The sequence below is a fragment of the Pristis pectinata genome, chromosome 21 (genome assembly GCF_009764475.1).
Source record: "Pristis pectinata isolate sPriPec2 chromosome 21, sPriPec2.1.pri, whole genome shotgun sequence".
In the NCBI taxonomy this organism is placed as follows: domain Eukaryota; kingdom Metazoa; phylum Chordata; class Chondrichthyes; order Rhinopristiformes; family Pristidae; genus Pristis; species Pristis pectinata.
The window spans coordinates 19,240,146-19,266,642 of NC_067425.1; the positions used below are offsets into that span (position 1 = coordinate 19,240,146).

A 26,497-nucleotide genomic window follows, 5' to 3' on the forward strand; every position below is an offset into this window, starting at 1 on the left:
AAGTACTGAAGCCTGCAGTTTCTCATTAGAGGTTTGATTTTACAAACTTTCTGTACAAATGCCCAGCCTTAGAACAGCAGTGACAATGCAGGGAGGTTACAGAAGCCAAAGAATGGATGGGAGAAGGAACAAAATATCCTACCAAAACATTAAGACATACCTGGTACTGTTTGAAATCGGTTCTCACTCTCCAACCCTTATCATAAGCCAGAGTGTGCCTATCCTTCTGGAATAATGTGTTAATACGTGGGATACCTCTATCCCAGGAATCTTCTAAATCTTCCAAAGTAACCGTCTGAAATAATGAGAAGTTTATCAAGCACAAGGAAATAGAATCACATCACTATTATGGCTTCACATAATTTCACAACTTACCTATTTTGTGCTATGGCTTCCTGTCGTTTCAATGCATATTCTGCCCACACTCTTTGTGAATCAATGAACTCACTCTCCAAGGCTGAATATAACGATAAAGATTAGGAATCAGTTGGTCCTCTTCGTGATTCATACCTGATCGGAAATGAGTGATGCCCACATCTGTCTGCTTGGACCATCTGCAAAATGTAACAAATTATGTAAAAAAAGGCATAAAGAGTAACAAACTTAAACATCTAAGTCTTTCTGTATAGTCTAAAACTATGATTCTGAAAAATGTTTGACATTTTTGCACATATTTACTATCTAAAGTTATCGGCACGCTGTCACAATTATTTCAGAAGGTAATGTTGATATCTTGCTGATAACTTTAGAGACAGTAAATATGTGCAAAAATGTCAAACATTATTATCTAATTACATAATGCACTTAATTAATTAGAGTACTTTACACTGCTTTTTTAAGTTCACGAAATAAATCTGTATCTAAACAGTACCTCAAATCAGACTGTGGGATGAGAACATGGCCCATTGAGAGCATTCCCAGACCACCAAGCTCCTTGGGGGTGTAGAACACCACAGGAGGGAAACGACTTGGCATCTTGGAGTTCAAACCAATCTTAATACGTGTCTGGATCTTGTTCTCACATTTCACCAACAGGTCCAACAGCTCCTGAGTATTAACCACTGCTTCACGGAAATAGGTCATCAAACCAATCAGTGCTGTGTTCCACTTATTCACAATCTAGAAAAGCATAAAGATCGTCACAGGAACATCCAAGTAAACAAGTTAAAAGCACTTTACAATTTCCTCCTGTTGTGATACCTTGTTATAAAAATGTTACATCTTTGCTACTGGTAAGTAGCAACGAATCTTCATTCCAACTTAAATATATACTGCACCCAACTATGGGTGGGTAAACTATGCAAAAGAAAGTGTGTTTAAGAACTTTCAGCAGACTGTCCGTAGGTTCTTTATTGTTGAATCTACAATAATCATAGACCTTATTCAAACATTACTTGTAATTATTCAACATTTCCATTATTACTTTAAATGAAAAATATCTGCATTAAACATCTGTAAAGGAACCATACCTTGGTGAAAGTGGTGGAACCAGAAGCCATGAGGATCTGCCGTACTCTGTTATGGAATCGCTGCATAGATTCATCATCCACTCTGAGGAAGCATTGTGCTGTACGCTCTTTGGTAACCTGAGTTACAAATTATGAAAGAATTTGTGTTTGTATAGCCTATCAAATACATGGGCGTGGGTCCACAGATCATACCAATCTGTTTCACATCAAATAAATTAATTGCACTCATTGCTTTGTATTTCAATTCAATAGCCAATTGTTCACTGCAAGCTTCTAGACTACAATGAAATTGTAACAGATATTCTGGTTTTAGTGATGTGGTTTGTAGAACAAATGTTTGCAAGAAACACTGGAGGCATTTTTCAGGTCTTCCAAGGTGAGTTTTGTTGTTAAATTTAGTAGTGTTTTCAAAAAATATGAATGAAAAACTGTGAGAATGGAAAATGCCACATGTTGCTTATATTAGATTTTATAGTCATCTCAGTAATTGGCTACCTCATTATCTGCTTACTTTACACATGGAATTTTTCAACCATAGTAGATGCCTTGACCGTATGACGGTATGATAGATCAGGTAACAAAGATACTTCCAGTATTGCTTAAATTATTAGAACAATAGTTCCACGGTGTTTGTAGCTATACACAATGCTTTATACCTCATTTTGCAAGTTCCAAACGCCATCTTTGTGAGTGAATTCCTCATAGCTTGTGCGACATTTGGGAAGGATGCGACACTCAAAGCCTGACATGTTGAATAGCAAATTGGGATTGTCTTTGCTGTACACAGATACAAAGCTGTTTTCCCACTGAATGGTGGTAACAGACCTAGGGAGCCGATTCTTGATATCCCAAAACACTGCTCGTCCCCTAAAAGGTGCAATACAAACAATTAAAGACACGGGCATAAAAAGAAACAATACTTTAGAGACTGGACCAAATGACCAGTTCAAACTGTGTTAACTGACCAAACATAAACATTCAACATAAAAGCTTTCAAATGAATTTGAATTTCACTGGCAAGCTCAACCGCTTCCAACAGTTGGTCTCAAAAACTCGCGGTGCTTCCTGAAAGTGGCTACACAGGTTGATTAGGGTAGTAAAGAATGCACATGACATGCTTAACTTTATTAGTCGAGGCATTGGGTTCAAGAGTCAGGAAGTTATGTGGCAGCTTTATAAAACTCTAGTTAGGCCACATCTGAAGTAATGCATTCAGTCTGGTTGCCCCATTATAGGGAGGATGTCGAGGCTTTGGAGAGGGTGCAGAAGAGGTTTGCCAGGATGCTGCCTGGATTAGAGGGCATGTGCTACAGGGAGAGGTTGGACAAACGGTACTGTTCTATGTACCACCTGTTGTAATAGGACTGTGATCACTCAATTCATGTTTCCAAATGGAAAGGAGTTTTTATAGAAAACATCTTCTTAACATACACTGAGCACAAATCTTTTTTCATAATCTTCCAATTATTCTTTGCCTATAAGTTAACACTATCAATCACTAATACACTTCACTGAGAGACAGCTGTACATCTTAAAGCCTAATGTTTTCTATCTGATCATATGCCCAATAGAATTATTTGGATCAAGTCTAGAATATTCTGAGAAAGGGTAAAGAAGATAACTGGCAGTTATATAGTACCTTTCATATGCCCGCAACATCCCAAAACAAGGAAAAGCAGTTACCATTACGAGGGCTGATGTTGCAGCTATATGCATGCAGCAACATGCCATATACAGTAAGGACTAAGATAATGTCTGGTAAATCTGCTGGTGGTAATGCTGACCGAAAGATTATACTGCTGGAACAGTGGGAAAACTGCCTTGCTCTCCTACAAATAATAATGAGTGTTCATATCCAGCACATCAGTGAGACAGCACATTAGTTTAACATATCAAATGACAGCACAATGCTGTACAACGACTACCGCACTGGAGTGTCAGCTTATAAAGAGTTAAGTTTATAAGAAATTGAATTCAAGGTCCTCTGTCCACATAAAACAGTGACAATGCACCACCTCAATTAATAAACCATTAAGAGTCTTATCAAAATGAAATTCATCTTGAACAACTCAAAATTTATGAAGCATCACTTCCCACAATGTTTTGCACTACAGTTTTATCAGGACTATCCTGCAGAATCTGACAAAAGGCACAGAACTTTTGAATTTAAATTAACTGATTTTTTTTTTAGCTGGGGTGGGATGGATAAAAGAGAAGCATACTTGTTCCAGTGGACTTTATTGGCAAACTAAACTCTGAATTGCAGCTTGCAGAGTAATGATAAGGGCAAGGATCAGGCAAATACTACAAAAAGTAGTAGGTAAAACACCAGGCAACAATTTTAAACCTAACACTTACAGATTGACATCATGCTTCATAAGCCTCATACGCGCGTCTCTTGGCCAGCACTTTTTGTTATTATATCCTACGATGTTCTCATTGTTCGGATCAGGATGTTCTGTCAGGTAGCGCTGAATCAAGTCTCTGGCTTCATCAGCTGTAAATCTGTAAGTATAGATTGTGAAACGTGCATTTGAAGAAACATACTTTTAATCAGCTCTCTGACTGGCATTACTATGCAGGTCAAATCCAAAGCTCAATTCCAAATTTTATTAAGAACAACAACTGGAAAACCACAGCAACCATTTAAGCCCAAAAGACTGAAAAATGATCACTCTTGGCTATTTGTATCAAATGACCCACTTGAGAGTCCACGCTCTGCTGACTTACAACAGGACCAAGCTCAGAAATTTCCTAGCTGCTCCAACTGGATGAGAACTGCACAGTCACCACTATCTATAGACCCCCACTGCAACACCAGACAGTGCTTCAGTGGGAAAGGAGCAACTTTGAGAAGGGTTTAATATACAGACAAGAAACACTGAAAACATTTAAACAATATTTCTTGGCAAAACTCATGCTCCAAAATTATGTGGCAATTATCAGCAAAGTCTTGCAAGTCCAAGTTTAAAATAGATTGCCAATTTTTAATACATTACATGCAATTAAATCCATATTTTGGCCACAAATTCTAAGGCTGTTTAAAAGTGATAATCCACAAGAAGCAAGTCTTATAGTTTAAGGAAATTGCTTACCGGAAGAAAATGTGAATACGCTCAATATATCTGCAGAAAAGCCTGACTGGATGAGCAACTTCCGTGGCAACATCTTGATAACTCAGAAAATCATTTGGCATTTGTGGTGGGCCAGCCATTTCACTGGCTCGATGGAGACCCAATACCAGCAGATCCAGCACCAGCCCATAGTACTGGACTATGAAAGAGGCAAATTGGAGCCCTCGAATAATGCCATAGGAATTGGTGTGGTTCATGTCCTTGCATGTGGAAAAAAAATGCATTCTAAATAATAATACCCCAGACAGATCCAATTAACTTATATTGCCAATAATATCCTCCAGTTCACAAAAGATTGTCTCCAAAAGTAAAAACAGTAAATCACCAAATACTTGAAAAAATTACTTTAAAAAAAATACTTTACATGCTTGACTTCATGCTACCAAAATTTCTTCAAAAGGTCCACTTATTAGACTGAACCTTTAAGTTGTAATATGCTAGAATGAACATATTAAAAATTTATTTAATTATAATGAAAAGGAGCAGGGACCATAAATTTATTTCCATGCTGTTCTTACAGATATTGCTTAATTAACTGTATTCTTGTTAAAAATATATTCAATTAAACAAGGTTCTTCTTCCATTTTAAAACTACTCTTAAAAATGCACTTGACGTGGAAGCTTTCTGATCCATCTAAAATGTTTCAAAAATCCTTTACACGTGCAATTTTGGTTAATATCAGCATGTGTCAATATTATAAAAACGCCAGCAAAGGATAGTCACCATAATGTATATTACACATACCTTGTAATTGATAACAACGTTATTCTTAGCTGTCATATAATCAGCAATATTGTGATCCACAATCAGACGAAGCAATCTGTTCAGCAAAGTCAGATCAATTTTCTCATACATTTTCTCAAATCGTGATTCTAACATGACATTGCATTCACCATCAGCTGTCTCCCACACATCCTGAAGATTGTTGATACCTGCGTTAAATAACCATTGTATAACAATAAATTTTCAAAATAACCAAATTTTAATAAAATTTTTTACTAGGAATAATGTAAACTTCTAATATGTATCAAAATATATTTGAAAGCTGCACAGTTTGAGGTTGGCTGTTTCATTTCCCCAAAAGGAACATGTAGTTTAGCAGGGAGTTCATCTAAAAAGGTAGTTGTGTACTACTATAAGAAATGTCACAAATGAAATTTAAACACATTGCTACCGGAAGATACAATGTGCTTCTTCATTGGAAGCAAAGACATAAAATAATTTTGTATTTAAAAATACAAACAGGTGCACTTAATTTGGAGTGTCTTGAAAGTGAGTGAAAACTGAAAACTCAAATAAACATTTGACTATTACATTTTAACGGGTGGTTTCATCTAAAATTCAGTATGGGGAACATAACCCAATGACAATAATGATTGTTATTTTATGCATTAAATTAGCAGCATAAATCACGTTTTATACAATCTACTACATTCAATCAAATAAAAGAAATAGAAAAATGCCCTAAAGCTACACCAGATAATGTGGCAAAAATTTTACCACAAGTTGAAATATATCTATTATGCTATTTATGTATTAAAGGAAGTGAAACTAATGTTAACGAATGAAATCTAAAATGGCAAACAGCAAAGCTTTTCAGAAAAACTACAAACATACCTTGGCACCATTTATATACAAGTGATGGAGGTGGTTCAGTATCAGCTGGCTTAATCCATGGGGGAAATAACCGCCGCTTGTCAGCTTCATACCACAAGTACTGATCAAGGTAAGCATCAGTGATCTTCTCCAATGGTTCCACATCATAAACTGGCACCAGATGGCTGTACAGATCCATAAATTCAATGCCAACCTGTCAGTGTAGAAAGATTGTTTAAAAAAAGACATTCTGATGTTGAGTGTGAAAATGAGAACTACTTCTGCTATATCATAAATTAATCAGCAAATATAAGATAACTGCATTTAATCATGACATGGGTACAATTTTGAATACAACTTTTCACAAACCTCTTTGAAAGCTCTCTGTGTAAGCAAGTGACGTTTAATCCTGGACAAAGCTTCATGAGGGTTATCATAAGCCTGTTCAATTAGACCCAGTTCCTCCCTCTGTGATTGGTTTAACCTCGATTTCACACTGAAATTAAGAGTAAGACATCAAAGATAAACCTTCATCCATTTTAATTTCAATTTCAACAAATCAGATATAACAAACTGAATTCACTTTAATAACGAAAGGTCTTTTGAATTTGCTGTTTCAATCACATCTCTTCACCTGTAAGCTTCCTTGAGTCTTTCCAAAGCCAAGATCAGAAGCTTTGTATCATGTTTGTAGGAAAGTGGCGGGAAAGGAATCGGTGAGAAACGTCTGCTCTCCAGCCAATGCACAGTGGTAGTATAGATGGCAACGGCTTCTTCAGCAGTAATGTAGGGGCCATCCTATTTGGCACAAAAGAATTCAAATACTTTTAAGCAATTAATTAAGATTTACAGACAAAGCTGAGATTTTAGAGAAATACACCATATGCTGACCAAAGCTTACCACAATTAGATCCAAGCTCAAATCTAAAATTACAAGTATTTCATTACTAACTACTTTGGTGGCTAGGCATAAGCTCATGAATGCCAATTAGTTTTGCACTACTATTAAAATGAATAAACAAAGAAAATTCAAGGCAATTTAAGGATTTTCGAAACATCCTGAATTATTTAAAACACTAGTACTGGACATGGAGTGTTTCATATTAATCAGTAAGAGGACTGAGATTAGCTAACCGTATAACAAATGAGAGATTTTCATGAAAACCTCAAAACTAAATCAAACTGAACAACAGCATACCAAGCTGTAGAACTCACTTTCAGGTAATTGTGCTGCCTTTCTTGTTCTGCCTTCAAGTACAACCTGGTAAGACGACCCAGGTTTTTTTTGCAAACAGTTTTGTCAACAGTTGCACCACGACGAATACGCTCCCTGTTGTAATGAGCAGTATTTGTCCACCAGTCAGCTTTGGCTTTCACATACCGCAGGATCATATTCTCAATTGGAGTCGGAAGACCTGGAACCTATTACAACAGAATCAAATCTTGGGTGATAAGGCAATTTATGTTTACTTTTATACACTTTAACCTCAGAACTATATGTAAACTTTAAGCCAACTATATTCCACTTGAAACAAAGCCAATGCTATAATTAATCCTTGCACATCCTCACAGCAATACCAAGGGTACAGAAACACCAGAAGCTTAAATGAGTGCCATGAATGTCACATTTAAACACGTCATAAATGAATTTATTACACTCAGAATTAGAGCTCTTTCTCTCCTCCCATCTAGATTCTAGATTTGACTTTGTTGGACCTAAAAGCAGCACCAACTTTTGTAATTCTAAAGGAAACAACGGGAAAGGGCTTCGATGAGGTCTATCTGAAACCTTTACATGACAACTAGGATTACTGATGTTATTCACACAACAGCCTAACAGACAAGATATTCAGTTAATCGTCAAACAAGTGTTGTAGAGGAACTGTTATCCAACAATATATTCCTTTATGTGAATATAATGAGCTGCTCATGAGCTATTCAAGGGATGTACCTTCCAAGGGATATTTGCTTTCCAGCATCTCCATGCCTCACTCAGATGTTGCAAGATTGTTCTGGCCTTGTTCTGCTTGATTCCTTCAGGCATCATATCTAGGATATCATGCATGACAGCTGCTCTTAACTCCAGGTCAAAGTGAGACTCCACACGCTGTTTGGTCACAGTCTTAGCTACCCCCTTGGAATGACGGCCTGACCGGAGCGAGATTGGGGAGTGAAGGGTTTAGAGAAAAGAAGAAGGCAATACATTACTTCAGAGATTTGCCAGTGCAGAAAGTTCACAAATGTCATTTTGAGTCAGTAACAGCACAGGTAGTAAATTAAACTTCTTGATTAGTTTTTTTTAAACAAGTTTACACAAATGCTTTTTTTAAAAACAAAAATGTAACTAACCTTCAAACTGTCGGGCAAGCAAATTTCCCAACCACCTCTCCAGCAGAGGAGTAATGCCCCTCATGAAGAAAAGCCACACTCTCCAGCCTGCAGCCCAGAATCCACAGCCAGGTCCCTTGCCAACTGGCCCCTGTAAAATTAAAATGGTTTGAGCTTTAATTAGTAGCAAACTGTTTACATCTTTTATAGCACTCCAATATAAACATACACGTTCATTTGAATACTTTTTCCTCTTACAGCTGGTGGTCACCGGGTGACGTGTGTATGCGTAAATAAGAGCAGCAAAGGAGCCTTCTGCTGCATCATACTATCCTAACACACTTTGAAAGAGTTTTATATATTACTGTTCATTACATGCTGAACATTCAATCATAAACAAGGAAATGTGATTTTTCAGATAAAGAATAACAAGGGACATCTTAATCTTTCTCTAGACTTGCAGAAGTGTAAAAATAGAATACCTATATTCACAATTAATAAGTGATGATTTTTCCAATATGTTTATATGGGTGGGATGCATATAACAGTTCCATATAGTTTAAAGAAAGTGCTGTCAAAACAGCATTAAACCATTTACAGCATAAAAGATAAATATTTTAATGCTCCCCAATCCACTGAAGGAATAGGCCTGTCAGAACTGTATGGACATGACATATGCATATAATTGCAGGTTCAAAGAATTATATAAAACCGCATACTTACCGTGTTAAATCTGTAATAGATAAGGTGCTTCAGATCTTTACACATTCGGATTTGCCTCATCAGCTTGTACTTGTACCTGTACATTCCTGTCAATTGTCCCACATGAGCAAAGATATACTGCAACCCATCTGACAACTAAACCACAAAAAATAAATCCAAATTACTTTCAATGATTTAGTATCTAGCTGAAGTTTTATGTAAAAATAGCCCAATCTATTCCTTAATAAAAGTAAGGAATTTCCACTCTCCATATTTGGTGTTGGTGCACTACTCCACAAAACTTCTGGTTCTGACTCTCAAAGAATGTAAAACAAAGCAGAAAGTAACCCTTACTCAGTTTCACTCCAGTTCTTACATAGCAAAACTAATGTGCATTGATACTGTCATGTAGCCTAAATGTACCCACAAAAGGATAAGTGTAGCTATTAACTCCTGTAGACAGTCGAGAGAGAAAGAAAGAATTAAGTAGAAGAATTGGAAACAGAGACCTGATCAATATGAAGTGGGACTGCATGAAGTGGGGTCATGCTGACATTTGGACATGTGGTTAGTGTCAATGTGGGAGTATAGCTGAGACAGCATTACAGCTCTGAGAACAACACAGAGGAAAACAGGTAAGGATATTCTGAAATGCACAAACATTTTGGGATACTATTTGCCAGAAACAGATTGGTAAATTGCACAAGTCTAAACTCCAATAACTGCAGACCAGGTGGCTAAGTTGATTATTGAATCCAGCAGGAATTTAAAAGAATTAAAAGAAATTAGATATGAAGAAATTAATGGACATAAGCCATTCAATTGGTCATAAAATCAAAGCAATGTGTGAAAAATATCTCAAGTCAGCTTGTTGATTAACAAATGAACAAACTTGATAAAAGCCCAAAGATATAATAGTTGGTAACCAGTACTACTGATTTTACAAGCTCTGTAACAAGATTAATGCATAAATGACAAATTAAGGTGTAATAAAACAAGGTGACAAGGATAGTATTTAATATTGCTTTAAAACTAAACCTTTCTGTTATAAAATCCCAATAATAGTTCTTTTTTAAGTTTGCTGTACCTGGAAAGCATCCACATTCCCCAGCCTATATTGAACATGACTATCAACGACAAGCTTTGTCAAACGTAGCACCTCACGACACAAATGGAACGCATTACCAAATCTTGACTTTTTACGTTCCTGTGAAAATGAAGTCAGGGGTAATATTTTAGACTTTTCAAAACTGACTTTTTCATCTCCAGTTTAATTGCCATGTTTTATTGAAGATATCTCTATACAACATTTTTATGTTGTTTGTACATATCTTCAATAAAAGCTGCATCACAATGGGTAAGGCCCCTTCTCACTCTTTGAAAGGCACTTTGGTAATTTTAACATCTGTTTCGTAAGACTCAGCTCAGTTGGAACTTGAAAAGTGATATTTATTCTACCATGGTATGCATGCAAGTCACTGGAATATGGCTTGAAAACATGTACCAACTGCTATGACTAAATTAAAAGTATTATTTAATTTGTTCAAAAATGATTTAGATGGATGATTTAACTTAGTCTGCTAAATGATTAAAAACAAGGTTAACTAACACTAATGCATCTAGTCTTTGAATTCTGTTGTGGTTACAAATTACAACTGTCATAACAATTGGTTATATCCTCTGGAAATGAATTCTAACAGTGGCAAATTAATGGCTATTTACCAATAACTGGAGCTTCTATGCAAAGCGCTTAGGTTTCAAGATCACCGAATTGCAAACATCCAGTAACACTGCAATGTAACTGGATTGGTTTAATACTGAAAAGTGTTAAACCCCTAAAATGAAAGGATAATAAAACAGAAAACAACAATTCAAAGTAGTAATTCTGAAATGTTTTAATACTTAAGCTTGTATCTTCAAAAATAAAACAACTAAATATCACATTTAGTTTTCTAGTTCTTGTCCAACTCATGACTGTGCCTCAGGTTTGTTGGCTTATAGCAAAAATAGTGTGTGATAATTTTTACCTTAGTTGTGAGGGTTTTCACAGGCTTCAGATTGAAGTTGTAGTCCAGGTGCAAATAATTCAGATTCTTGCGGTGAATTAACAAATTCAGCATGTTGTAACCTTGACGGCACACCTGTAACCCTACCTCCACCCAGTCTAGTTTGGTTGATTGGAAAAATTTTGTCGACTTGAATGAACGGAATAAGTACCTGATATAGAAAATAAATAAAATGTCAGTGTTAAATGTAATTTGCGGGGGCGGTGGGGAGAGCGAGAGGGCGAGAGCGAGAGCGACTTGTTCTTCCTCATTTTAAGGTCTAACATCCTTTACATAAGAACAACCCAGACCAAGAAGGTAACAGTGTACTATAACAAAAGTACTTGAGACGCATGTTACCAACGTGGAAGTAAATGCTATTGGTTCTCCCAGGTAGTTAAACCATGATTGGCAAACTGATTTGAATGATGATTGGTCTATTTAGAGTAAGGATTATACTCTGCTCCATTCTTTGACACCACTCCCCACCCTGCCCTCACAATCTCAGTGTGATGCCACAATGAATTAATAAAAGTGCCCCGCCAAAATAGCTTTGAATATTACCAGCTACTAGCAGCTCAATGCAAAATCCACCTACCTTTTCTTTTGTGCTTTCGGTGGTCTGTGTTTAAGTGCATTCAGTACATAGTACTTCAGGAGTTTCTGGTAAGAAACTCTAACTTTGACTGGTTGCCCAGCTGGACAGTGCTCACGATACCAGTTCTTAACTAATGGGATGTCAAGTGCTCTCCTTGTTTTACCAGATCGCAGATTAAATGGTCTTGGTGCCCAAAGCAAAGCAATGCCATTGGCAGTATGATCAGAATACAATGGTGTATCTTTCAGGAACGGTTCCACGCAATCAGGAAGTTCAAACTCTTCATCGTCATCAGGTAACGGCTCCTGACTCTGAAATGAAAGACAAATGCATATGATTATCTGTTTACTGCATTTCATCAACTGGCAAAATGAAAACTGCATTGCAATAGCAAAGTTACTGCTGCATATTGTCAATTACCTTAACAGAATGCCTGTGAGAAATAGGGTTGATCAATGGATCAAAGTAGAACGCTGGCAGATCTGGATCTTCAGTTTTAATGAACACAACATTCGGTGTGTGGTACCTAAAATCCAAATTCAAAGTTAAGTTAAGGCTAATATATCAAATGTTGATTTTCTTTACCAATTATCCTCTCCAGTTTGATGGTCCCATAGATATTGTGTCTTTTACAATTTCATCCAAAGGGGATCTTTATCAAGGCAGTGAATGTTGAATTGTAAGAAAACACAAAAATACAAGAAAATAGCAGCAGCAGTAGGTCACCTGGCTGCTCAAGCCTGCCCACCATTCAGTATGGGTGATCTCCCCCAAGACTCAACTCCTCTTCTGTGCCAGTTCCACACAGCCCTTCCTTCCCTGATCTTTCAAAAATTGATTACATCCTTGTTTAAAATCCTTGAGTGATCTAGCCTACACAACCCTCTGGGGTAGAAAATTCCAGAGATTCACCTTCCTCTGTGAGAAGAAATTCCTACACACCTCACTTTTAAAGGGCTTCCCCTTTTCTTGTACCTATGTTCCCTCATTTGTGATGCTACCGCAAGTGAAAGCATATCAACTGTTACCCTGTTGTCTCTCTTTTGGATCTTACGTTTCAATAAGATTACCCTTCATTCTTCTAAACTCCCAAGGATACAGATCCAACCCTTTTAAGCCATTCATCCCAGCTATTACCCTGGTGAAACCCTTCTGGACTGCCTGATAAATCACAGTATCATTCAACATCCAGATATACCTGACAAAGGACACTGAATAGGAATCAGAATGAAAAAATAATCTATTTTCCACTTCCTCAGCCTTAGGCATGCCAAAGCAAATTGTACAATACAGCTCCAATCCTGAGATCAATGCAAGCAGCTGAGGCCCAGAAATGAATATGGAACCTTCTACTTAGCACAGTTTAGTTGTAAACTTAGTTTACTGAGAAGATGGGCGTTTTAGAATAAAGCACTTCCAAAGTTCAGTTTCAACACTTCAAAAGTCAATTATATTTTCTACTACCTAAATGTCTGTACGTTTCTATATCACCTATTTTTAAGAAACAGATTAATTGATGCCTTAAGCAGTCCTGCCAGGGGAAAGATTCAATTACTGGTATAAAGCACGTTACCTGCCATTCAGACAGCACTTCAATGCACTGTAGTATTCCATGGGGAAGGCAGCAAAGTCATAGCTTTGCTACAAACAGCAACACAATTGAGAGGCTGAAGGAATCTTGAGGAAATATGTAAGTAACATAAAAGTATAAAAAAAACTCAGCCTTTGGGAACTTCTAGGACCGCTGACCATGTTGCTTTCTACTTGTTGCTTTCTACTTGTTGCTATACAGGTAGTTCTGCTGTAACGTGTTACCATAACATGAATTGGATATAATGCAATTGATCAATTAGGGAACACTATTTGTATTACCTGGACCGAATTGGTTATAATGCGATTTCAATCCACTTAGGAGTTACTCTGGAAATTGACAAGCAGAAAGAAACCTGTCTTGGAAACCAAAACCGTTTACATGCAACCTCCTTGCAGTAATCCAATACCATTGTCTCTTAAGAACACAGGCTGCTGGTTTCACTGCAGGAGGCCATTGGAAATTGACAAGCAATCACTTCTACTGATTCTTGTGCAAGGATACTCTACTAAACAATATAACATAAAGCCTTTAACACGTTTAAGCTTGCAGTAAAAAAAACTTACAGCTATTAAAAACACCTTTATTTTTGAAAATCCTGTGAGGTAAATAACTTTCTTATTCTGAGTCTGAAACTCTCTGGCCCCAACCCCACTTTTTCCATTGATCATAAATTGCCTTTATAAAGCAATTTTCTATAATGTGAGGTTTCTCAGCAACACAACTATCACATTATAGCAGAACCACCTTTACATGCACAATAACAGGACCAAACTCTCCAACATATTTATGAAATATTACAGGTATGTTAAAATAAGGACATTTTGAAAAGATTTATAATTTCCTTCTCTACTAACAGTAATAAATGTATTTAATTCACTAGCAAATTTAAATCCTCCTGGTGCACGTTCTAAGACATGAAATGGCTTAAATACATGTACTTACCAGGTGAGATGAACATGATGGGGTAAATTGTTGTACAGGTATGGGAATGCTATTTTGTACTCCGTTCGGATCGGTTGTCTAATGATGATCTTATTGATATCATTGAATTCATTCCAGTCTTCATCTCTAATAGAGGCAAACCAAACTTAAATGAGCAAACCTGCAATAATTCACTTCTTTATCAAATGGAGACAAGTTGTACAGCATGGCATAAAGTTCCAAATATATGTTACATCTTTCCAACATTGTTTAAAAATAGCATAGTATAAGCCTTCATGGTCTCTTAGAAACACGCAACTCAAAATACAGAATCTTCTCACTTTAATTTTATTGGCTTATAGGGATGGACAGAGATGATCCAATGCCCTATCACATTCTCTGAACACACATCAAGAACCAACACCACATGCATGATATTGGTTGGACTAGGAATCAATCTGGCTGGTACATTACCTCATTATGCCTCGTAGCAAAGAAGTGAAAATAACACTTTCCTGAGCAGTCAATTCAAGGTTTAATTAGGAATGTCCATAACAGTGTGAAACGAACTCATTTCCGTACTAGAACTGCAGTGGTTAACCAAAGCTGTATAAAACTATATTGTCAAACTTTACAACAGTGCAAAAAATTGAATAAGGCACCATCTTACGAAGCTTAAAGCAATTCCAGGGGAAAAGTAACTTCAGACTGCAAAAAGACATGGAGTAATCTTTCATAGGGTCATATCTGATTTGAAGAACTCAAAATGTTAAGTGACAGTTCACATCAATTGGGCAGCAAAACACAAATTCAATGGTAATGTTTTACAAAGGGGGAAGGAACAAAAGGATCTTGCTGCATTGGAACATCAGTAATTAAGAGGCAGCGCAAGTAGATTCATGTGATACACACACAAATAATGCATACTGTGCAGTTCTGAGCACTACGAAAGTTGCTCAATGAAAAAATGCAGTTTGACTAAAATATAACCAAGAATGAAAGATGACAATCATAAGGAACAGAGGCCAAAATAAGGGGCTGAATTAACTGGGGTTAAGATTATGAGGCTGACAGTAGCATAACAGTGTCCACTGCTCTGTAAAATCATTACATAGTAAATAGTTTGGTTTTAAAAAAAAGTACTGGGAATGTTGGACAAAGTCCTTACTCTGAGGATCATTGGAAAGTGGAATTTGCTGTGCTGAAGCAGTCTATATCGTTTTAAACCAAAATACCTTTATACTGAATGGCTATCCTGAAAGACAACATCAGTGTGGACTTAGTAAGCTGATTATTTCCATCTTTTCAAAATGTCAATGGCTATGGAGAGACCACCACCCACAGTTTAACAGAATAATTACTGGAAATACCAACAACTCGCACCAAAATTAACGACTCACTTAATAGCTTGACACAATATTTCTTTTAAAAAAAAAGTCCTTACTGAAGGTTCACATCCCGAACAAGAGGTTCAAATTTTGGTCCACCAGGAATTGCCATGTTCAGAGCTTTGGAAGTAAAAAATGCTTTGAGATCAAATAGATAGAAGTAGTTGTCATCCACTAAATCAGTTAGCAACTGATTAGCCAAGCGATAAAGTGTGGACATCATAGGTAAAGTAAACTGCCAACGGCGATAAGTAGATCCATTTACATACCTAAAATGGGACAAAATTTCCAGTTTAAACATTTATATTTCACAAATGGATCACAATGTTTCCAGACTGTCAGAATGCTGGATGGGTTAATTTTATTCTAATCATGTCAACTTAATACAAATTAATTCCAATTACAGCAAGAGTGAAAAATAACAAGCAGCCATGAAGAAAATATTGCTAACACTTAAAACCACACTCATGAAATAAACATCACTAAAGCTTAGGGCCACCCTATTAATAATGAGACATAAAAATGTTGGGGAGGCACGGTAGCATAGCGGTTAGCGTAACGCAATTACAGCGCCAGCAATCAGGGTTCAATTCCTGCCGCTGTCTGTTAGGAGTTTGTATGTCCTCCCCGTGACTGCATGGGTTTCCTCCGGGTGCTCCGGTTTCCTCCCACACTCCAAAGACATATGGGTTAGTAGGTTAACATGGGTGTAATTGGGCAGCACGGGCTCGCTGGGCCAGAAGGGCTTGTTATCGTTCTGTATAAATAAAGTTTTAAAGTTAAAAATAACATAGAGGTAGTACTTTTACCACTCTAACATGCTCCTCTCATCAAACCAGTAATTTAATTTGAGGTCAGATAATAAAGGTTTTAATAAAGGTTCTATACTTCATCAGGAGTCAATCTTTAAGTGCAGGCCTATTCACATGGAATGCTGACAACATTTCAGATCATTACTAAACCTAACCTTGTCCTCATCTAAATGAGAGTGAAACAATAGTTAACAACTGTAACAAAATATTTTTGACCTTTTATTCACTCCTACAGGATTCATAAAATAGTGCTTTAGTATAGTGTTTCCAAAAAAATGGGAATTCTGCAGATCAGTTATTTTAACAATTTTGGTCCACTGGTATTTTTATGAACATAAAATTATACCTAAGTTTTTGATGTAAAGCTGTATATATCCGTGTGGGTTTCCACATTTAATGTTAGTAAAGTTAGATTATAACATTCATCAAATCAACACATTTAATTGGTTTAATGTGTATTCAGGGATTACTTGGGCAAAGTGACTTTGACTGCAATCATCTTTTTCACATTGAGCGCAACAACTTGCAGAAAGTTGCTGCTAATATATCGAAAATATTAAGCACTCTTTGGATATAATAGTTCAGAATACAGTAGAAACTATACAAATTTTCAATATACAGTATTCTTTGTGCATCTTAAAAAAGTACTTTCGAATGGTCAACTAATCCAAGAACATGCAGAAGAATGTTGAATTTGTTTATCCTCTAGTTATGAAACAGTCTTAATGATATCACACCTAACAAACTGAAATGTACTAGTTAATAACTTAACCTCAGAATTTGTTTCTATTTAACATTACTACTACATTAGACTTTCAATCTTTTCTGATATCAATGCAAATAGTATCAAAAGTTTACTTTGGGTTGTCTTTCAATGGTTGATGGTCATACAACCACTCAGCTACTGGTCCATCCTCTTCTGAATCAAGTTCCATTTGTATTGCTTCAAGTGGCTCCACATCAAGTATGTTATCTGCATAATCCAATGGAGGCTCTTCATCATCAAAAGGAGGAAACCGCATCCTTTTGAAATGTCGTCTATCACGTTTTTCACGTCTCATCATAATCCACATGGTTCTAGCAATAAAAGAGTAATTCAAAATTGCATTAGCAAAATGACAGAACACAGATCCTCAGTATGCCAAAGAAATATAACAGATTTATCCACCAAGAAATAAAAAGCATTCATTTAGAAAATGTTTCATGGTGAACTTTAAATATTTAATTCACGAGTATAATAAGATTTCAAAGGTGATCGCATAATGTGGAAGGGTTGTGAAAGCTGACAATTGAGCCTGCAGTTGGGAATAGAATTAAACATTCCTTAAAAACTGTTGTTGTTCAATTTCAAATGAAATTACTTAATTATTAACTGGCTAAGAATAAAGCACATCAAAATAGAGTTAACATTAACCTGGAATACTGGAAATAGAAATAGGTCAAATGTTCCTCAATTATGCATATGCATGGAAGAACTAGAGGAGACTTTACTTGGGAAAAGCCTGTTATTTTCTTCTAGGTTCCTACAACCATCCAAACAATTTTTCTACAACTCCCTTTGACCATTTGACAGCTGCCACCGTCTTAGCTAAACTCAAATCCATTATCTCAGCTGTTTTATTGCAATAGGAATATCACAATGGAAGTACAACTTCACCTCACATTTTGTCAGGAAAATCATATTCAGCATTGATGCTAAGAATGGAAAATATAGAAAAAGTTACTACAGAAGAAATCAGGAAGACATCGGAAGAACTGGAAAAATCTAGGAGGTTGAAGTCTGAAATCAGCAAGTCTCAGTAAAATACCAAATACAAGTTCAATAATGGTTTACCTTGACAAGAATCGTGAACCATTGGTAATTGTAAAACAGGTGTCATTCAAAACACTGATCCACCATACATCGTGCGACACAATTCCCTGATGATTATAGCCAGAATATTACAAAAACAGCTCAGAAACATCCAACACCTTACTTACCCCCACTGAGATATGTAAACTGGTTCAATAACCCATGGAATTTCATTAACAAATGAAATTGCTCCTGTGATGTGATACAGAACCGATACATCCCTGATCTGCTCCCACGGCATAGGCATGTTCTCCAGTAGTTTCAGAACAGCATGTGGCATGTATTTCAAAGCTCTGGAGGGAGGGAAAAGATAGTTTAAATACATTAGTCTTGCCAGACAGCATCTATGCTGTGACAAGATTAGTGATGTTGCCATTAAATACATTATATTTTACATGACAAAATTCATCATGATGGTATGTTTAATATGTTAGGACCAGTGTATTTTTAGTAAAAATGGCTGATGTATAATAATGTTTAAAATTATAAACAAAATAGCACTTTGCAGCTTTGAAAATGGGTATAATTGAAGCTCCAAAATAAAATGTCAGAATAGTTTTTTTCGACACCAGCACCAAAATTTATGAAGGCACAATACATTTTGGTACTCAACAATGTCATTTTTAAAGAAAGCTTCTACAAACATAAAATTGTACATTTGCAAAATCTTAGTTTATTTTTGTTCTTTAGTTAACACAAATTTGATTCCATCAGGCAAATGCCTTTAATTTGATTTTTTCTTTCCATTTCAACATACTGACTCTAAAGTAGGCAAAAATCCAAGGCAGAGCAGCAGTCAAAATAAGGAATCAGCAAGCCAATCTTAAAAAACATCAAAAAACAATATGTTTCTTCTGTTGGTTTAATAGTAGATAGGTTTATAGGTATACTGCTAAAACAATGCTTTATAATTTCATTACAGATTTCAGACCTTCACATTCATGCCTCTTTAAATAGTCTTCTGAGCAAACTTTCAAAATCAATAGAAAGACTTAGAAGGCAGCTCTAAAATTATGCTTTGCAATATTATCATATATACAGTATGGGCCAATGTCTCTCACTCAAGACTAAATTCAAGAGGAAGCATAGAATCCCACAGTACAATTTCAGGGGGAATATGAAACTGTCATTGCTCTTCAAGTAAATACATCTTCTTACCCAAGGTAGACTCGCTTGTCATGCCTGAATTTTCTATTTGTCATGTCACCATGGTCACGGATGATCTTTCGGACATGTTCAGGGGGCATATCTTCCTTCTGAGCATCCACAAATCCAAACTTTCTCTTCTCAGCGTATCGTTTCGCCTGAAGTTGCTGCCATTTCCTGGCTGGAAGAAAACATAATTTACTACTATGAAAAATGAAGAGGCAATAGCACATTTAAAATAAACTGTAGCTTTCTCAATAAAGAGACAAAGTATCAAAATTCCTCAAAAAAGTTCTAAGACTTAAATTCACTGCTAATCAAAAGTAAATTCTGCAGTCAACAACCCATCCAGAAAGGTATGTCCACTAATAAGGCTCTTGTTCTGTGAGATATCTTGTACCGGCCTTGCATAAATACTGAGAAAAGAGGAAGCTGGCAAGTTGGATACTATAGTCACAACCTGAGTGTAAGATATGGAAACAAAGCATGGACATCAATCTCTCAATTTTACTTTTAAGTCTACTGTTAATCATCTGCAAATCTGTTTGATGTCAATGGAGAAAATGGAAACAAGTTGATCGATCATTCCATGTTCAATGTGCTATAACATACTTTGTAGTCTGAGAAATGATCCATCTTAAATATCTGAGCAAGAAAATATTAAATCAACCATCCATAGTGGGCTTGGTTGTCAATGCCCAATGAGAGATTCAAAAAAACACCTTTCAAAGAATGCCAAACTCAGCTCTTAACCTAGTACCACTAGTAATGTTCCCAAAGTCTGCAAGGATAAATACACCAACTGAGATTAATTTCTTAACTGTAGTGACCAATGGAAACTGTGTACAGTCTTGGATTATAAGAAATATACACATCTGCTTGCTGTATATTTGAAGGGATAGTGCACCACAAGCTTAAAGCACCTCTTCTTAGTTGTGTCTACTGTGTCTAGACTTTTTATTTTCGAGCTGAGAGTCTGACATATTTTAAACTAAGAATAAATGAATTTTAAACTACATTTGCTATCTAAAGCAAGAAGTGATCAATAGAATGTTTAAATGCAATTTCAAGGTATCTGAATATACACTCAAAGATGAACTTACCTTAGATCATAAAAAAGTCTATGCTCAAATTTCAATACTTTTTTTTTAAAAACAGTGCCCTCCTCAATTAAACTACATTTAACCATTATTTCATATTCCTTAACTGCTCGATTTCAAAAAAAAATTCTGAAAAATTTCAAATGCCCAGGACCCATAACCTTTGGTGTCAAGAGCATCATATTTCCACAGCCTTTTTGGTTGAACTCAAACAATAAAACATCACCTACACATCTGTGGTTTAATGCTAAATAATTTATTCTAATTTAAAGCTCATCAGTAACACACCAAGTGCTGCTTTAGAGTTTTATCTTATTTGTAAACTAGCTTTCATAGCTTCATCACACCATCATCACACAACAGCTACCAAACAAAAATATTTAAACATTAAACATTTAGAAATATTTGTTTCTGTACTTGAATTTTAGGAAATGTATAAGGTTTCTCTATTTTTAAATGAATTTCTTTCTGCAGAATAAAGAAAACAGATTAATCCAGAAATTTCTTACCTTTTTCTTGTAACTTTTCTTCAGACATGTAATCAGGTACAGGAACTGGAACTGGATTAGGTCCAGGTGCACCCCTATACGGAAATGCTGCCATTTTTGTTGCTTCTGAGGAAATGACATATTACATATCTTTAAATATCTATTCAATTGTAAGAATACTTATATGTTCCTATGTTAAAATGTTTGTTAGTGTCCTGCCAGTGCAAGAACCACCAATAATACAGGGTCCATTAGCATGAAACATTTTCTAATTGTGTGAAATGCAGTACCAAACACATTAAAAATTCCAAAAAAATTAGAAAATGCAGATTCAAACAACCACCTGTATGAAAAGCTATAACACTGTTTATTCCCCAGCATTTCTGCCCTCCCAAAACACAATAAGCTACAAACAAAATGAATTTGTAAATGGATTGTCTAGTTACATGGAATGTTGCTAGTGAACTTCATGCTAAAATAATATTTTTTTTATAATATGCAGTTAACAACCATAAACAAGTTTGTACAAAAACATGAAAATTAAATAATTAATTTAAATGAAAACAGACAACACTGGAAAAACTTGGCAGGTCTGGCAGCATCTGTGGAAAGAGATGCACAACTCTTCATCAGGTTAGCGTGACACTATTACAGCGCCAACGATCGGGGTTCAATTCCCGTCGCTGTCTGTAAGGAGTTTGTACGTTCTCCTGTGTCTGTGTGGGTTTCCTCCAGGTCTTCCGGTTTCCTCCCACATTCCAAAGACGTACAGGTAGGTTAATTTGGGGTTTTAAATGGGCAGCGGTGATTCGTTGGGCCGAAAGGGCCTGTTACCACACTGTAAATAAAATTTAAAATTTAAATATATAACAATTGAGTTTGATAATTAGTACCAACATAAGAATTGGGAAGAGTGGATCACACAGCCCCTCGAGTCTTTTCCATGATTCAATAACATTTAATCGTATCCTCAACTCTACATTAATGCCTATCTCTAGTAATCTATGAAGAATCCATCTACGTTTGCCTTAAAAATATTCTGTCAATGAAAATAAATTGTGACTCACCTGTATTAAATGGGTTACCCTTTATTTGATCTCATTCTACATGCTTCCACAAGAGGAAACATTCTCTCCACATTCACCCTGTCAAAACCCCTTAGGATCTTATAAATTTGAATCAAGTCATTGTCACTCTTCTCAACTGCAGCAAATACAAGCCTAGCTTCTCCAATCTTCCCTCATAAATCAACCTACACACTTCAGTTACCAGTCTAGTAAAGCTTCTCTGAACTGCTTCCAATGCATTTATATCCTTCCTTAAATGAGGAGATCACATACCGCAAGTATTCTGGATGTGGTTTTGCCATTGCCGTTATTACTGAGGCATAACCCCCATGCCACTGAATTTAGTTCCTCTGGGAATTAATGATACATTTTATGAATAATGCACTAGGATGCCCAAATAACTCTGCAGCTCAGAGTTCTAAAATCTATCACCATTTATATGTTTCTTTTTTATTTTTCTTGCCAAAATAAATAATTTCACAATATTATTATACTCCATTTGCCAGATTTTTTACCCCTTAACATAATCAATCAATATCCCTTTGTAGTCTTCCAAATTATTTTCCTACCTACCTTTGTTTAATCAGCAAATTTAGCAACCAGACCTGCAGTACCTTCATCAAAGTCATTCACATAAGCTGTGAAAAGTTGAGGCCGCAGTACCGATCACAGTGGCACATCACTCAGCACATCTTGCCAACCAATATCTTTGCCTTGTTTCCTGTTAGCCAATCTTCTATCAACACCAAAACATTATCTACTACATCACAAGCTTTTATTTTCTGCAGTATGCTTTGACGTAGCACCTTATCAAATGTCTTCTGGAAATCTAAAGATGGTGCTTCATTGACTCTCCTTTATTCACAGCACATAATATTTCTTCAAAGAACTCCAATAAACTGATCAAATTCGATTCCCCTTTCACAAAAGCACAATGGCTTTCACTGATTACCTTGAATTTTTTAAGTGCCCTGCAATAATCTCATTAATAATTACTTGTAATAATTCTTCTATGACAGATGTTAAGCCAATTAGCCTGTAGTTTCCTGCTTTCTGACTCTTTCCCTTTATGAAGAAAGGAGTTACATTTGCTATTATGCAATCGAGTCATATCGTCCACAAATCTTTAGGGAATTTTGGTAATCAAAACTACGTCATTTCTTTTAAGACCCTAGGACAAGGTCCATCAAGGGTCAGGGACTTGCTAGCCCACAGCTACACTTCTTATTAGCTTTATCTTGAACACTATTTCTTCCTTCATTTCTTTTTTCAGTCATTCTTTGCTGCTCTTATATTCTGGCATGTCACCCATCTCTGCGCAATTATATTTTTTCTTTTAACTTCTTTAGTTCACCACAGATGGAGGGTATGAAAGATTTTGAAAGTTTCTGATATTTCATCATCTTCATTAATCCACGTAACTGTCCCAATCTTCATTTTGTTATGTTATTTAACTTTCATTCAAAATGTTTACATAAAGCATTAATCTTCCTGATTTGTTGTCAGAATTCTGACCAGCTGGTTGGGCAACTTGTTGGAAGTCACTGTTGACACAGATCTACCGCAGAAAACACTCCAACTCACATTGGAAGAGGAAAAATTTGTTCCAGAGTCTACTTTTGTAGTCCAGTTTCTAAGGCCAGCAGTGACTGACTTAATTTTACCACTTACACAAGTCCACAGGTATTCATAGTGACTGCTTTAAATAAGCTAAGTAATGCATTGTCAGTATTATGAGCAGCAATGTTTTACAGTCGTCTTTGCAATGTTTCCTGTGCTACAGTCTTGATCAGCCCAACTCAACCGCTTGCATTATGACCAAATATTTTAGGTATGACCTCCACTCTGGAATTGGCATACTTAGTAGATCATATCCAACTTAGATTTAAACAACTTTGAAACATAGGTCCATTGGCCTCCTGTTCCAGCGGTATTTCTCCAAAAACGCCAATTAGTCCCCCACATACTTTCTCTGCATAATTCTTTTAATCTTTAAGTAGATATTGCATTCCCTTTTGAAAATTATAATGGCACCTGCTTCCACCACCCTTGCAATGGTGCATGCTATTAAACTATGTATATACGTATGTGCCTTGTACCTTTAGCATGCTGGGGAGCACATCTGCTATGTTTGGTAATTGTTTTCTAGGATAATTATTATTTGGAGGAGGGAGATCGCCAACCTGGTGCCCAACCTACCGATCGACGTCGCCACCATGAACTAGGCCGCCACGCAGCCCGGAACACCAGGCCTAACCCTCAACCGCCGCACACGTTAACCCCAACCCCAGCGTGCAACAAGCTCAGAAACCCAATCCCGATCGAGGGCAACACACCTCAGCCTCGCCAACCGAGCGAACGTCAGTCGAAACTTCACCAGACAACGCTCATTAACCCGCCATTAACTCCAGCCGCCGAACAAGGAACCACCGCACGGCACACGGAGACGGGTAGGCGGGTCTTCCTGTTCCTAGTCTAACCGCCCATTGGTAGCATGTTTCTGATTGACATGTTCTCCAACCACTGCGAACACGTGGATCTCAAAATCTATTATGTTTGAAAGATATGAGGAGAATGTTCATAAAATGTGCATTAGATCTGCTAATATAAATGTAGAAGAATAACACAAAGCATTTCAACAGAGCTTAATGCAGCAACATACGAAACGCAGATCGTGGAGAGATTATGATGGATGATTAAAAGCCTGGTAAAATAGGTTTAAAGAAGGTCTCATGGAGGAGAGAGAGAGAGCTGGAAAGTTGTGGGTTGGAGAGGGAGGAATGGACTCAAATTCATGCTGGGTGGAGGAGATTGGAGGTCAGCAATAGTAAAACAACATACTCGAAATTGGAGGTAAGAAAGGCTGGGGATTAGAATTGGAGGGGAGGGTGGTGTCTGAAGATAATGGCTTTGATCTTCCCAATATTGCACTGGGGGAAGTTTTTGCTCATCCCATACTGGAGCTGGAATAAAAAAGGAGGCTGACCAATTTAAGACAGGGGAGAGGTCAATAGGCATAGTGGTGAGGTGAAGCTGGATGTAAATTGATATTTTTTTATTGTCACATGTACTGAGATACAGTGAAAAACTTTGTTTTGTGTGCCATCCATACAGATCATTTCATTACAACAGTGTATTGAGGTAGTACAGGGGAAAACAATAACAGAATGCAGAATAAAGTGTTAAAGTTACAGAGAAAGTGCAGCGTAGGCAGATAATAAGGTGCAAGGCCATAACGAGGTAGATTGTGAAGTCAAGAACCATTCAGTAGTCTTACAACAGTGGGATAGAAGCTGTCCTTCAGCCTGGTAGTACATGTGTTCAGGCTTCTGTATTTTCTGCCCGATGGTAGGGGGGAAGAAGAGAGAATGTCTGGGTTTGGTGGGGTCTTTGATTATGTTGGCTGCTTTGCTGAGGCAGCAAGGTGTAGACAGAGTCCATGGAGTGGATGAAAAAACAAGATGCTGGACAAATTCAGCAGGCTAGGCAGCATCCATGGAGAAAAGCAGAGGGAGCCAGAGAGTAGAGGAGGTCACGGAGGGGGAGCAGTGAGAGAGAGACTTGTGAAACTCCCGTCAAAGAGAGGAAGAAAACTTCTTCAAAGTGGGCATCCTTGAAGGGATTTCACACTGGAGCAGTAATACTAGAGAAACAAAGGACTGCAGATGCTGGAATCTAGATGAAGAAAAAAAAGATGCTGGAGGAACTCAGCAGGGCAGGCAGCATCCATGGAGAAAAGCATGGTCGAGGAGCTGGAGATCAGAGGGGGAGCAGAGAGAAATGGACTTGCGTGCTTTTCTCCTTGGATGCTGCCTGGTCTGCTGGGTTCCTCCATCATCTCGTTTTTTAGTATATCTAGGTTCCAGCATCTGCAGTCCTTAGTCCATGAAGTGGAGGTTGGTTTCTGTGATGTGCTGAGCTGTGTCCACTACTCTCTGCAGTTTCTTGCAGTCTCAGGCAAAGCAGTTGCCATACCAACCTGTGATACATCTGTATAGGATACATTCTGTGGTGCATCAATAAAAATTGGTGAGGGTCAAAGAGAACATGTCAAAGTTTTTTAGTGTCCTGAGAAAGTACAGGCACTGGTGTGCTTTCTTAGCCATGGCATCTACATGGTTGGACCAGGACAGGCTATTGGTGATGTTCACTCCAAAGAACTTGAAACTCTCAACCCTCTCGACCTCAGCACCGTTGACATGAACAGGAGCATGTGCACTGCTCCCCCTTCCTGAAGTCAATAACCAGCTCTTTTG

At 37.0% G+C, this 26,497-nt stretch overlaps 1 protein-coding gene across 1 annotated transcript in view; it reads right to left on the reverse strand.

The window, feature by feature from the left end:
- The window catches only part of prpf8 (pre-mRNA processing factor 8), a 38,724-nt gene extending 14,026 nt beyond the window's left edge, over window positions 1-24,698 (reverse strand). The window contains 27 exon segments of the mRNA XM_052035421.1: window positions 161-295; window positions 372-451; window positions 454-554; window positions 872-1,119; window positions 1,470-1,586; window positions 2,126-2,336; window positions 3,828-3,974; window positions 4,565-4,803; window positions 5,349-5,536; window positions 6,222-6,414; window positions 6,570-6,696; window positions 6,835-6,998; window positions 7,416-7,622; window positions 8,152-8,348; window positions 8,550-8,679; window positions 9,252-9,386; window positions 10,318-10,437; window positions 11,258-11,447; window positions 11,874-12,184; window positions 12,294-12,399; window positions 14,410-14,535; window positions 15,833-16,045; window positions 17,447-17,665; window positions 18,569-18,733; window positions 19,599-19,767; window positions 21,196-21,300; window positions 24,578-24,698. Of these exon segments, the coding sequence (XP_051891381.1) occupies window positions 161-295; window positions 372-451; window positions 454-554; window positions 872-1,119; window positions 1,470-1,586; window positions 2,126-2,336; window positions 3,828-3,974; window positions 4,565-4,803; window positions 5,349-5,536; window positions 6,222-6,414; window positions 6,570-6,696; window positions 6,835-6,998; window positions 7,416-7,622; window positions 8,152-8,348; window positions 8,550-8,679; window positions 9,252-9,386; window positions 10,318-10,437; window positions 11,258-11,447; window positions 11,874-12,184; window positions 12,294-12,399; window positions 14,410-14,535; window positions 15,833-16,045; window positions 17,447-17,665; window positions 18,569-18,733; window positions 19,599-19,767; window positions 21,196-21,289 (4,332 nt within the window). The 5' untranslated portion in view covers window positions 21,290-21,300; window positions 24,578-24,698.
- Between the last annotated feature and the right edge of the window lie 1,799 nt (window positions 24,699-26,497).